This window comes from Pezoporus wallicus, unplaced genomic scaffold (assembly GCF_028554395.1).
Source record: "Pezoporus wallicus isolate ANWC-B61680 ecotype Strahan unplaced genomic scaffold, APGP_CSIRO_Pwel_v1 contig_4684, whole genome shotgun sequence".
Lineage (NCBI taxonomy): Eukaryota > Metazoa > Chordata > Aves > Psittaciformes > Psittacidae > Pezoporus > Pezoporus wallicus.
Window position 1 is genome coordinate 2,403,221 of NW_026637499.1, and position 12,940 is coordinate 2,416,160.

A 12,940-nucleotide genomic window follows, 5' to 3' on the forward strand; every position below is an offset into this window, starting at 1 on the left:
GGAAATACTCAGCGCATCTCTTACCACAGGCCCTCAGGGGAACTCCCACGAGTTAACTTTGGACTGCCACGTTCCCAGCTCAGGCAATGAAGAAACTCCTATGAAGGGGGCATCACACACCTAATTTAGCCTCCTGTTCAGAGTCTCCTCCCTGGAGGAGCTCCTCTGTTCTCTGCAGGTCCTGCCTAAGGTTGATAAGGATATTCAGGATGCTGAATGCCACAAAGGCATATTTTTCTATGGGATCACAGGCAGAATTTTGCAGTAGGAAGCAACGTGACAGGAGCAAGAGGTTCCTGGATACAGCTTTGAGAGAAGGGCACGAGGAATTCAGTCATCCTTTCCAAATTCCTGTATTAACACTCAATTCTTGGCAAACCCTGGCTTGGTAGCTATAATTAGAAATAAAACCCCAGAACGGAGACAATGGCTGATTCACCAGCAAGGAAACAGGACTTTGCTGGGCTTTATTTGCGAGTCAGCATCAGCTCAGCGCTGGCAGGGGGACACGGGTGAAAACACTTCCTGGAACCGACGGTAACGTCATGGTGCAACAGTGCCCTGCTCTGAGCACGGGCTGTCGCTTTGAGCTGTGACACAGCCATGCCTGTTCCTGCTCACCAGGACTGTGCCAACCCTCCAGATGTCCACAAGCAGCTCCTTGAGAGCGGCAGATGTTCAGTCAATGGGCTGCTTTGGCAGCTTTGACATGAGCGTCATATCCAGCTGCCTGATTGAAATGCAGGCCCTGAAAAGCTTCTGCTATGTCCCACAGTGAATGAGCCCCAGCAGGAGCCAGGCCTGTGCCAGCAGTCCCTGTGCCAGCTCTCAGGGATGGCTGTGATGCTGAGCTGGGTGGCACGGGGCCACTCTGCACCACTGAGTCCTTGCTGCTTTGCTTCACCAGAAACACCAATCACCCACAGGTCTAAAACACTAACTTGGCTCTAAAACACTGACTTGGGTCATCCCACACATCCTTTGGGTATTCTCTCCACCAGCCCTGAAAGCACCAAAATCTTGGTCAGGTTTAAGACTCTGTAGATACTGGAGGTTGGGTTTAGCTTTATGCTGGCTTGTTTCAACTGCAAGCATTTAAATAGAGACTTAAATCATCATCTGGGTGATGATTCTGCTCTAGAAGCCACTCAAAACTAGGCTATTCAAACGCACTAGTGGCTTATGAAGATCTTAACCAAAAAGTGGTTAAAACACAGTACCTCTGTGTGTCAATTTGAGGCAAATTGTGTGTAAGAAACTGGAAAGAAACTGTGTGCCTCTTTAGTTACTTAATAAGAAAGGGGAAAAGGGGTACCAAGGAAACAGGAAGGCTAGAGGAGTGTGTCCCACTCCCTTTGAACGGGTTCATCCCTTCCCTACATCAGAATTGGCTATAACAATGCCATTAAAATCAAACTGAATGGTGAAAGGTACAAGTCTCCAAGCCAAGCCATACTCATGGATTTTAATGCAGCAGAGTCATGCAGCTCTCTGCATAGAGGGCTGTGCAGGGGGACATAATGGGTGAGACGATGCAAAAGTGCCATTTCCAGCCTTGTAACGGTACAGTGCCAGGTAATGAGCATTCAACTTTTCTGTATTGATCATCTCTCTGAGCAGAGCGGGATGCTGTGATTGCACCTCCAGAGAGCAGCATGGGAGTGACAACCACATTAGCTCCTAACAGAAGATCTGAATTAAATCTCTGCTGGTGACAAGGACAAATTCAGGCCCAAATACTTTCCCAGACTCTTAGGTTCTCTTATCTAATCCATAACACCAGTAACATTTCCATGCATGGAGCTGGAGATCCACCTTGTGGACCAAACTCCTGATAACCACTGAAGGAGCAACTTAAGAACCATTTTCTCTCATTTTACTATGAGTCCTCATGTTGTGCAGTGGCTTCTCTAAGTGCCGGAGCCAATTTGTGTCAGAGATGCTACGTGCAGTGTCTTGGATGTGGATTGAAGACTGATGAGAGACTCCCAGAGTGGATACCAGTAAATTCTGGGGTTGACTCTCTGATACCTAAATTTGGCCCAAATAATGTCTGCAGAGTATGAGGAGTGACAAGATTCATTCTAAACACCCTTTCTAGGGAACTAGGCAGTGCTGTTGGATGGACCGGTCAAGAAGAACAATTCACTGGGCACTAAGATCATGTATATCAAGCAATGGAAATCTGAAAACCTACATGTAAATATACTGCAAACAGCTTGTTCACTAGAGGTGCCTGCTGCAGTCTGGGATTCAGGGAGGGTACAGAGGTAAATCTCAATCAGATTTCAAAGCCAGTAGGCAACAACATGGTCTGGTTTTCTTCCCTGTAACACAGGCTAGACAAATCTAAACCAACCTGAACAATAAACAACATTCATAGCAGCCTTCCAGTATCTGAAGGGGGACACAACGATGCCAAGGAAGGACTGTTTATCAGGGACTGTAGCAACAGGACAAGGGTGATGGGTTTAAACTGAAAAAGAGGAATTTCAGGTGAGATGTAAGGAAGAGGCTCTTTGCTGTGAGGGTGGTGAGGCATCCCTGCCTATGAGGGGTTTGGAACTGAGTGATCTTAAGGTCCTTTCCAACCCAAACCATTCTGTGATTCTATGATCCCCTTTCCCAGCCTTCAGGAGGAGTGTGTTCTACCTTTCTTGGTGCAGTTGGTCCCGTCGGGGTCTCGGATGTAGCCATCCTCACACCGCTCGCAGTGGAAGCCGGCGGTGTGGTACAGGCAGCCGATGCACTCCCCGCTGTCCGGCCGGCACACGCTGGGCGACTGCACTGGGTCCACGTTCCCGTTGCACTTACACGTCACGCAGATGCTGTCAGAGTTGTAGTAGCCGTTGTCACAGCGGTTGCAGTTCGGGCCAGTGTACCCAGTTTTGCACCTGTCACACCTTGGGGCACTTTCACCATGATCTAGAGAATACAGAAAGCAAACAGGGGATGCATCATTCCCCCTGGAGAGAAACACCCGCTCTGGGGTTTGTTCTTAGGGACATGACCACAAGCCACTGTGACAAAAAAATCAGCCATTGAGTATTAATCAATCTCAGATTTTAAGCTGAAAATACAACTTTTGACCTGCAGCATTTTCTTTGTCCCTAGGGGTTTCTGATGCCTTGTACCAGCATCACAGAGCACGCTTAGCATGGTGCTAAGCAAACAGATGATTACTCCTGAGCATTCCCATCTCAAACAGCCAATTTCAGCAAACAGCTGGAACTATATCAGGGGTGTTAGGAATCTGCAGGAACTTTTGGGGCTATACAAAGCCAGAGGTGGCTTGATTGTAAAACTGATTGAAGAAATATCAAAAAAAGCCTTATGTTTATTACAGCTATAACTTCTCTTAATTACATGAAAACAGAGCAGAAACACACTCCTGATGCCCTCCACTGCACAGCTTCTCTCACAAGAGGCAACACAAGCACCAGGGATGCATCGTGCCAAGCGCTGCTTCCACAAGGTGCTCTGGCTCCCACAGACAGGTTCATGGGCTATAAACCCCTTGCTAGGCTGATGCACACTGAGTGGCAACCTAATTGTAAAGCACTACATTCATTATCTGAGGAGTGGGACCGAAGGGAAAAAGCCTTACGTATGCGACACGTTCCAGTCGATGCCACGGTGGAGCACGGGCAGCGATGGCAGGAGTGGGCAGGATGGGTGCTTCTGTAGAATCCCTCCTTGCAGAGCTCGCAGTGGTTCCCCTCAGTGTTCCCCTGGCAGTGCAGGCAGATGCCTGGGGAAGGGACAGGAGCACAAGCAACCACTGAGGAGCAGGAACTGGAGTGGAACATTTGGAGCATGAATCCGCATGGAGCACCCTCAATTATCAGAGTTCACAGGTGATTTTTGGATGCCCTCTGGCCAAAACATGATCCTGGCCTCTTACGACCTCATCCCTACTCCATATGCACACACATATAATTTGAAAAAGTAGGCAGCCCCAGAAGAAAGGCATGCAGCTCCTCACTGAAAGGTCAGCGCAGGTAAACACATGCTATCAATATTAAATGGTCCTCAAGGAAAGGGGTTTCAGTTTGCATTTGATTCCATCAATGAGATGGAATCCTGAGGCTTCAATCCCCCACTCCCACGAGGGGTCCCTCCAGTTCATTGCCTTCTTTTTGTGCACAACCTCTTCCTACACCTTAGACCTGGTGGTTGGGGTAAGGAAGTGCTGCTCTCCTGCTTTGGGGGCAGATGGCTCCATCCCACCCATGCAGATCTAGCTCCTCCATCCCCATCACAGGAAGAAGGCAGCAGCAGTGACTGACCAAAGAACCAGAGGAGAACTGGGAGTTCATGTGAGTCACATCCCTTTCCTGAAGGATTCAGGGAAGCCCCTGAATCAGAAAATCAACGTGCTGTGTCTTAGCAGAGGCTGTGTCCCAGTGGCCCTTTAAATTGCATTTTGTAGCCAGAGAAAGAAATACATCCCTGGTTATAAAAACGCAGCCTCTATCAAAAGCCCATCCATCAACAGGAACATTCTGTAATTCAGCAGGCTCCTCGACAAGGTGGCAGTGACCTGAGGGAAGCTGAGATTATTAAATCCCATGTACAGGACTCTGAAAAGGCAACAGCCACCTTCTAACAAACCAAGGCAGCACAGTGGTTTATTCCCTGTATATAAAAGCCCAGACAGGAGATTCACTGAGCTAATCTGGCAGTGCTATAGGGCTATGGAAAAGTCTCATCAACATTAAGCACACAAACCCCCCTGAATTAGGTTAATGCTGACTGTTAAAACAGAAAACAAACCACACAGCAGATTCTCTTATTCATACTGGAGCAGTTTGGCTCCCTTGCAATCCCAACATGCTGCATGGCTCCTTCTCTCTGCACAGTGATGACTCTGCAGTTCAGCATCCCTGAGCATCCCTGGCATGTCCTTGGAGCCGACCCTCATGCCAAGAGCAGGAAGCAAACCCACTTTGGGAATGATTCACTCGCACAATGGTGCTGGCAGCACCCTGATGACTAAGGACGCTCACAAACAGCTCCCACACACTGTTTGTTCTTCACCCAACAGCATGTCAGCCACGAGCCAGTGGTTTTTGTGGGAGAGATGTCAGGTTTGAGGGGAAATGATCTGCAAACCTCCATCAGCTGCTTCACTGGGATGCCTGGGACGGAGCAGCTCAGGGAAGGTTAATCTGCCCTATCAGCAGCAAGGGTGCCTTGAACCATGCTCTGCAGGCTTTAATGGTGGCATAAATCTGGAGTCTGTACAGACTTGGTCATTTCAGGACCAATGTCTTTCCCATCAGCAGGAATTACTCGCATCTCTTTACCTTAACCCTGTGAGATGGCTGCATTTCCAATGAGTCAGCAAGTCGCTCTGCCGTGCACAGCATGCATGGGCTTGCAATCAGGTATCACTATGGAAAGCCTTAATAATTAATAGCACTTCCCATCCTGATAACTCCCTCAGGAAGGATCAAACTTCCCAATATCCCAACTGGGAAGCAGCAACCAAACTCACTGCACTGACGTAAAACAGGGCGCAAGTGTCAAAGAAAGCTCTGTTGCCTCGGGAGCTGCCTGATTCCCAGCCCAGTGATATTAAATATTCCTCCTGGCCTATGGAATGCTGAGTGGAGCCGGTTGTAAAGCCGGCAGAGGGAGCCCAAAGAACAGCATTGATGCCAAAGAAAGCTTGAAAATGTGACAAAGACCACATAGAGTTGATGTAAAGCTGGGGAGGTCACACAGAGTGCAGTGTCTAGAGCAGGCTGAGCGCTGTGTTACTTATTAGATGTCAGACCTAATTGTTAATCAACTGTGCTCTGCTCTGGTTTTGTTGGGTTCTCCCACCCCTCGCAGCAAATAAAGCAGATGGAGGAAATTTGGGGGGGAAAAAAGGGATTTTTGTATACTCAAGAATAGGGCATTAACCAAAAAGAGTTTTTTTCTTTGCAGTGCTGTGGGCAGCTCCAGCTGAAGGGCTGCTGCACAGCCCCATCCCAGGGGCAAGATCTGTGCTGGGGTTTGGGGTTTTAATTAAATCAAGAGCAGGGGGAACATTGAGGAAGAAAATGGGAGAGCAGATTATCTTCCTCCTTCACAAAACCCACACAGCCAGCTCCAAATCAGTAACACAGCTCATGTGTGCACAGCTTTAGGTACAGTCTTGTATCCTTCAATATTGGTAGGACAGAAGCACATACAGTTCCATAGAGGAACGAATGCAGTAATTCATCAGTGTAGGTCTGGTGCCCAGTGCTAACTGATGCTCAGCAGGATCAGGGCATTAGCTGCCCATTCCTCTGCTTTTCAAGGCCAGGTTGCACAGGGCTTGGAGCAACATGGTCTGTTGGAAGGTGTCCCTGCCCATGGCAGGAACTTGGAACTGGATGAGCTTTAAGGTCCTTTCAAACCCAAACCAGTCTGTGATTCTATGAAACATATAGGACATGAGGGAAGAGACAGTGGTGCAGAAATTACCCCAAATCACCTTCTTTAATGAGCTCTGCCTCTCTGCCACCTACAAAAACCCCTACAAAGACTTTGAAAATATTACTTCTTTCTAAGCTCCTGCATAAATATCACAGAACTGCATTTCAGCCTGGAAGTTCTGACAAGAATCTGGATTTTGGAGTGTGAGTTTTGCTGCTAAAGTGGGGATTGTGCAGGAGTCACATAACATTCCTCCTCCGGGATCTCTCCTTTCGGTGGAAATGGAAAAGCAATTAGGATCCCTGTGCCCTCCCATAAGCTCTTCAAGCACAGGTACCTCAACATTTGCACTCAATCAGCATCTGCATGAGTGAGATACAGCCAAAGAAGTGATCAAGGAAAAGGCACAAGGCAAACTTATAAGAAGTGGGCAATATTAATTAGGTGCTGCCAGTTTTTTCTAGCACTAATAGTGTCCTCTGTGGCAATAACAGTCACCTTACCTCAGTGCTACTGCAGTAGATGTTGCCAGGTAAACAGCAGTTAAACAACAGCTCCTTAAAAGCCAGTGTTGTGTATTTGGGTAAGCAGAGAACAATGGAGCACTGATTTCCAATAGAGACTGCAGAATAAAGGCTCTGCACTGCAGCCTGAGGTGGATAATGCTGTCTTTATTGACTTCCTTGAGAGGAAGACTAGCTCCAAAGCTGCATTTTAATGTCAGTTTAAATGTAAAGATTCTGGGTACTCAAGGCCTAAATTCTATGATTCTAAAGATGCAGATGAAGAGAATGAGAGCAGAACTCTGCTGCACAAAAATGACAAAAACCAGAGACAGATGAGGCAGGTAAAGCCTGCACCCACCGTGGTCACAAGGGGAAGGTTACCTGTGGAGCTGTTGCAGGTCTTGGAGTGGTTGTTGCACTGGCACGGCTCGCACGTGGTTTCATTAAACCTGTAGTATCCGTCACTGCACCGGTCACACTTCAGGTCCATGACACCAACTTTACACTGGCATTTCCCAGAGCTGCACATGGAAAAAACAAACAGTGAGATCTGGATGTACTGAGAGGCATCCAAAGTGCAAACCTCTGGTCAGTGATTTGGACTCCCTTTCCAGAGGAGGTGAACTCTTCTGGAAGCACAATATGAAACCCATAGGCAACAACTTCCAAAAGCGATGGGGAGTTCAGGAGAGATTAAATCTCTGCAAAAGCAGTTGCCTTGACAGCAGTCTTGAGCTGGGCACCAGAAACCATCACTCACTGTGGAAAGCCTTGGCCCAAAGCCATCCTCATGCATTACCCGCAGCAGATGCTCCAACAGCCTCTCTCCCTTCCCAGCTTCCTCAGGCACCTGCCCCAGGTCGTGCAGGACAGTGAGACACCCATGAGCCCTACACCTTGACCATAAAAGAGCACCCACATGGATGATCACCTCTCCCCACATGGATACCAACCAGCACTCCCCAGATTTTTGGGAGAGTGGACAATTCCCTGCTCACCAGGAGCTTTTCCTGCTCCTTCAAGAGCACAGCATCTCAGGTGTCTTGCTTGGATTTCAGCAGGCATGAGCCACTTGCTCTCCTTCATGATCCTATTCATCCCTTCCACGCAGCATCCCCAAAGCCACCCAGGCAAAGGCTCTCACTCCAGTCACCTTCTTCTACCCAGGAGGAACCAAGGAAAGACAAGAGAGGATTTTCCCTTCCCCAGCAGTTTCCACTACACTAACCCCAGCCAGGAGCCTGTTTACTTGGGCACAGAGTCTGAAGTGCACAGAGGGTGGAGCTCTGCGCAGTTAAAACAGAGGGTATTGGTGTCAGCTGCATGAGCAAATACCAAGAGGCTATAAAAAGCAAAGGTTACCCTCATTCCTTTGGCTTTCCATGCCAGTCTCTTGACATAGAGGCTTCAAACCCATCGCTTTCATAAGTGACTATATACTAGTAGCATTTAAGCTCAACTCTCAGGGAAACAAGGGTATGTAGGGACAGGACACAGGAGAATGGCTTTAACCTGCCAGAGGGGAGATTGAGATGAGCTCTTAGGCAGAAGTTCTTCCCAAAAAACCATGATCTAGTCTCCTACAGAAGATGGCTTCATTTGAAGCCGCAGTAGACAAAGCAGGTACCACCAATGGCTTCATCCTCCTCTCAGCTCTCCCCCTGTATTACCTCCTCCCTATCCCTACGCTTGTTTAATTCAGTATTCCAGGGTTCAATGTGCCTGCACAGAGATAACCTATTGTTCTCCCTCTCTCCTCCTGGGGAAGAGAGAGCAATGCACAGTTTGCTTCTAAAAGCCCCTGGAAAAAAACCTGCTGATTAAAACCAATAGAGGCTGAGGCTCCAAATGGCTCAGTGCACTGTTGATGTGTTGGTTTTCATTAAGATGCAGTAGATTGCAATGTTTTGGGGAAGACATTGCTTCCGTTGGAAATTAACATCATTTAGTATTTCTCTTGTTCAGTTGCTTGCCAAAGGAAGAGGAAACACTCAAAGGCGCACCAAAACACGGAACTCGGCCCAAGTGGGTACACAATTAAATAGTTCCAGCATGTGAAACTTCAGGCTTATTCAATGGACTGATTACAAGAAGGAGAAAGAGAAAGATGACGTCTCCTCCTTTCCAGACCATTATCTGGAGTTGCAGCAGGCAGATGCACAATTCAAAGGGATGCTGTTAAGCAGCTCAGTACATTTGACTTTGAAAGAGCTTTTCACAAGACCCAACGTTCATCCAAGCGTTGTCACAGTGTTGGAAATGAGAACAAACAGAAAGTTTGGGTCTATTTGTTTCTAACTGCTCCCAGTCAGATATTCCTGTATGTAGGCAGGGAACAGGCAGATCCAAGCAGGGAAAAGCAACTAATGGGGGGGAACTGATGCTTAACCTGAAAACACACCTGTGTTTACTCATAGGATGTGCCTTATAAGTAGGACATAGCTGGACCAAGCACTACAGGTGGTCAATGTTCACCCTCCCAAGCTGGAGTCCAGAGTGCCCCGTTTTATCCTCTCCTGTCCCTCCATTAAGCCTTTACATTGCCACCCTCCTCTTCCTCTCAGCAGGCACCCCTCCATCCAGACTCCCACTTCATTGCTTTAAAGGAGCTTTATTTCCCCAGTGGCTCTGCTGGAGCTCAGCGCAGCATTTTGGGGGCAGTATCCCTTGATTTGACTTGTTAGCTTAAAAATAACAGGAAACAAAGCTATATATATATATATGTACAAAAAAAAGGCAGTTTAGTAAAGTTTGGGTTTAATGCCTCTCAAACAGACCTTTTCTCAACATGTTACATGTGGCCCAGAGCCAAGTTCTGCATGTGCAAGAATTAAATCACTCAGCAAATATAAAGCTTTGCCTGTGGTCATTGCTTCCATAGAATAAAGCCCCCTTACAACACTCCTTTTTATAGCTCCAGCCCAGCAAAGGCTGTCAGACACTTTTTAAAGCAAAGGTCAATGATATAAATGCATTGAAACCACACAGAAAAAAAAAAGTGCTGTTAACAGACCAATTGTGCACATAAGAATCCAGAAACTTGAAAGAAAAGACCCACAGTTTAATACTTGCATGGTGAGAACTGAACTGGATTTTGAGCATTAGCCAGGAATTTCTGTTTTGGGGGGAAATAGGGGGAAAAAGAGGGGGAAGGGAAGGAGGGAAACATTTTGATGCAATAACATCAATTGCTCGACTCCATTTCAGATGATTATTAACTCCATTAAAGCCAACCAGTGTGCAGCTCTCACAAAAGAATCGATGTTGGGGCAAAAACAGGCTTCCAGTAACAAAAGCCTCTGTTTCTCCTAGTTTTTTATGAATATACTTACTTTAAAGACCATGTAGGTAGTGCATATCACATCATCCATCAACTTTATATACATTTCCTAATGATTAAAACCATCACCGGCACACGAAGCCCTGGCAGAGGGAGCCGGCAGTGATTAGCCAGCCAGTGGGGATAGGGGCAGAGCACGTGCAAGGCTTGGATCCAGCACTGAGTGATCCAATACCCAAGGGCAAAGGCCACACTTGAGGCCAGGTTTGGGATCTCCCAAGGCAGGGGGCTCATGCATCTGATCAGAACTATGGGCTTTGTGTCATACCTTAAGAGCTGCTGCCTTGATGCCTGCAGGGCAGTAGCTTGGGGCTGGATGTGCTCACTGCAGGATGCTGACATACAGGGTAGCAGGCACCAGGCAGGGGTCATATATAAAAGCAAGTATTGGGCAAGGGGTACAGCCTAAATCCCAAAAACGTATCTGCAAAAGCCAGCCTGGTTTCACTTCCATTCCACCCAAGGGGAAATAGCCACTGGATACAGGAAACCCCATCACTTGCCAAGTGATCTGTGCCACTAGTGGCAACAAAACGTTGCCTGTGATGGGGTTTTACATGGGACTGCAGCTTCACAGCTACAGAAGGGGATACAGGAGAGACCCCCACTCTTGCATTACTCTGGCTACTGTTCTAGAGGAGGACGAGTTTTGACCCCACTTGGAAGTGTCCCCTAGAGCACAGAGAACAGGCAACACCTCCAAAGTCCTATCCCATGTCTGGCCTGAAGCCACAGAGCATCCCACAGGGAATTTTCATCCCCCAGGTCTGATGGTCAGGGAAGTACAACACTGATGGGGTTTGCCCTCACCTTGTACCCCCAGCACAGGAGAGCTTCATCACAAGGGGAAAAGCATAAAAGCACTAAAATATGTGATATGAGACAGCTCCTAATGTGCAGTTGCATCTGCAGCGGGTCTCCACTCCTCCACAGAAACATCCTGAAGTCAGGGAGGGGACATGACAGCCGTAAGATGGATGAGATGGAGGACCATAGCCTTAAGGGCTGTTGGGAGACATGCCGTGCAGTTTAATGGTGTAACACAAAACCTCAGCAACCTCTAATCATTGATTTTCTTCTTTTTCCCCTTTCTTCTCCCAAGAAGGAGGGAAGGGAGGAATTCATTTGGAATGTTTTCGCAGATGCCACAAGAACCTGGGTGCCCAGGGACTGCCTGACCATATCTGGGCCAGCCAAAACAGTTCAGCACCAGCCTTCTGTGCCTTTATATTTAAAGCATATCCCCTCCCAGCCACCACCTTGTAAACCTCTGATGACACATAAGCCCATCATCCATCCCAGCAGCACCCAGAGGTGCCCCTGTAACATATACAATTACCAGCAATGACAGGGCTCAGTATGAATGAGGGAGAACACGCTGCTGAACCGCGAGCATCTGTAAAACAACCCTCATGAAAAGGCTCTGTCACACTCTGATGGAGTAAGACAAAAGGATGCTGCGAGATGAGGTGGGTTCAGAAGAGATGTCACCAAGAGCAGTGCGTTTCACCAGCGAGCCAGGCTCCTTTTGTGCTGATCTGCTGTGATGTCTGACAGCAGCAGGGGATAAATCTCTTTGGGCAACACAGGGATGTTAACATCTGAAAGCTAAAAGCTCCAAGCCAATTCCATGGACAACCAACGCTGTTGATGCTCACCCCAGACAGAGGAACCCTCGTGACCCACATACGATCTTCTTTTAGGTCCATTGACTATGAGGACACGGGGAAGCAGAGAGCAGGAAAAAGCCCCATGTTTGGGTTTCACCTCCCTGCTCCATCAGCTCAAACCACAGCCAAAGCACCCGAGAGGAAGGGTTAGTGCACCCATGGGTGAGCCCCGCTCAGAGCCGCCTTTGTGGAGGGCAGAAGAAGCAGAGCTTTATTGTGAGGAACATTGGGCCATTGTGCTCTGCATTCCTCGCTCTGTGCTGGGGGACAGCATCTGTTTATATGGCAGCCCTAGACGGAGCGGGGACACTTCACAGCTCTGAAAGGCCACTCTGTGAGTGTCAAAGGGGCACCTTGTCTGGCCACCGCCGCCTCCACGGCCCCGGCTCCCCCGCTAAGGATGCCCCGTGCAGATGGGAAAGTGGGGAATCTCCATCCCAGGGCTCTGCTGTCAGCCAGGACCTCAGTGGCTGGGGAGGGAGGAAGCGATGGGAAGACCATAACAGAGAGGGAGGTTGGATGGGGTCCTCTAGGGTTTGGCATGAGGAGGAGCAGCAAAAACCTAACTAACCACAAAATCTCAACCCCAATGGGTGGGTCCCAGCTTCTCAGAGCATCCCCGGAGATCACAGCGCTATGGGGATGGGTAACATCAATGAAGAGGATGCATCAGTGGGGAAGGCAGGGAGATGGGACTGGTCCCCACTGGACTCAGTTTTACCCAGTACAGTCCCTCCATCAGATCTCAACTGATGCCTCCTCTCAGGCAGCAGAAAAAGCCATGGGCAAAGCACACTGCCTAAGGTCAGGTTGGGCACCACCTCCCCTAAACCAGAATCCAGCCACAAGAGCTTAAAAATGGAGCAAATATGTTTGTTGAGGGCAGTCAGTGTTTTCAAGTCTCCACCAGACAGCACAGGAACAGCAAAGCCTGCTGGAAAACCACCAAACAACAGGATTTGAGAGAAGCCACAACTCCTGTAGCGGAGATGATAACAATCTGCCTTTCT

The 12,940-nt window shown here is 48.3% G+C and overlaps 1 protein-coding gene across 1 annotated transcript in view; it reads right to left on the reverse strand.

Moving 5' to 3' along the window:
* The window catches only part of MEGF9 (multiple EGF like domains 9), a 48,342-nt gene that overhangs the window by 5,477 nt on the left and 29,925 nt on the right, over positions 1-12,940 (reverse strand). The window contains exons 4-6 of the mRNA XM_057405977.1: positions 7,302-7,441; positions 3,608-3,751; positions 2,653-2,925 (exon numbers count right to left, since the gene is read on the reverse strand). Of these exons, the coding sequence (XP_057261960.1) occupies positions 2,653-2,925; positions 3,608-3,751; positions 7,302-7,441 (557 nt within the window). The remainder of the gene's footprint in view (positions 1-2,652; positions 2,926-3,607; positions 3,752-7,301; positions 7,442-12,940) is intronic.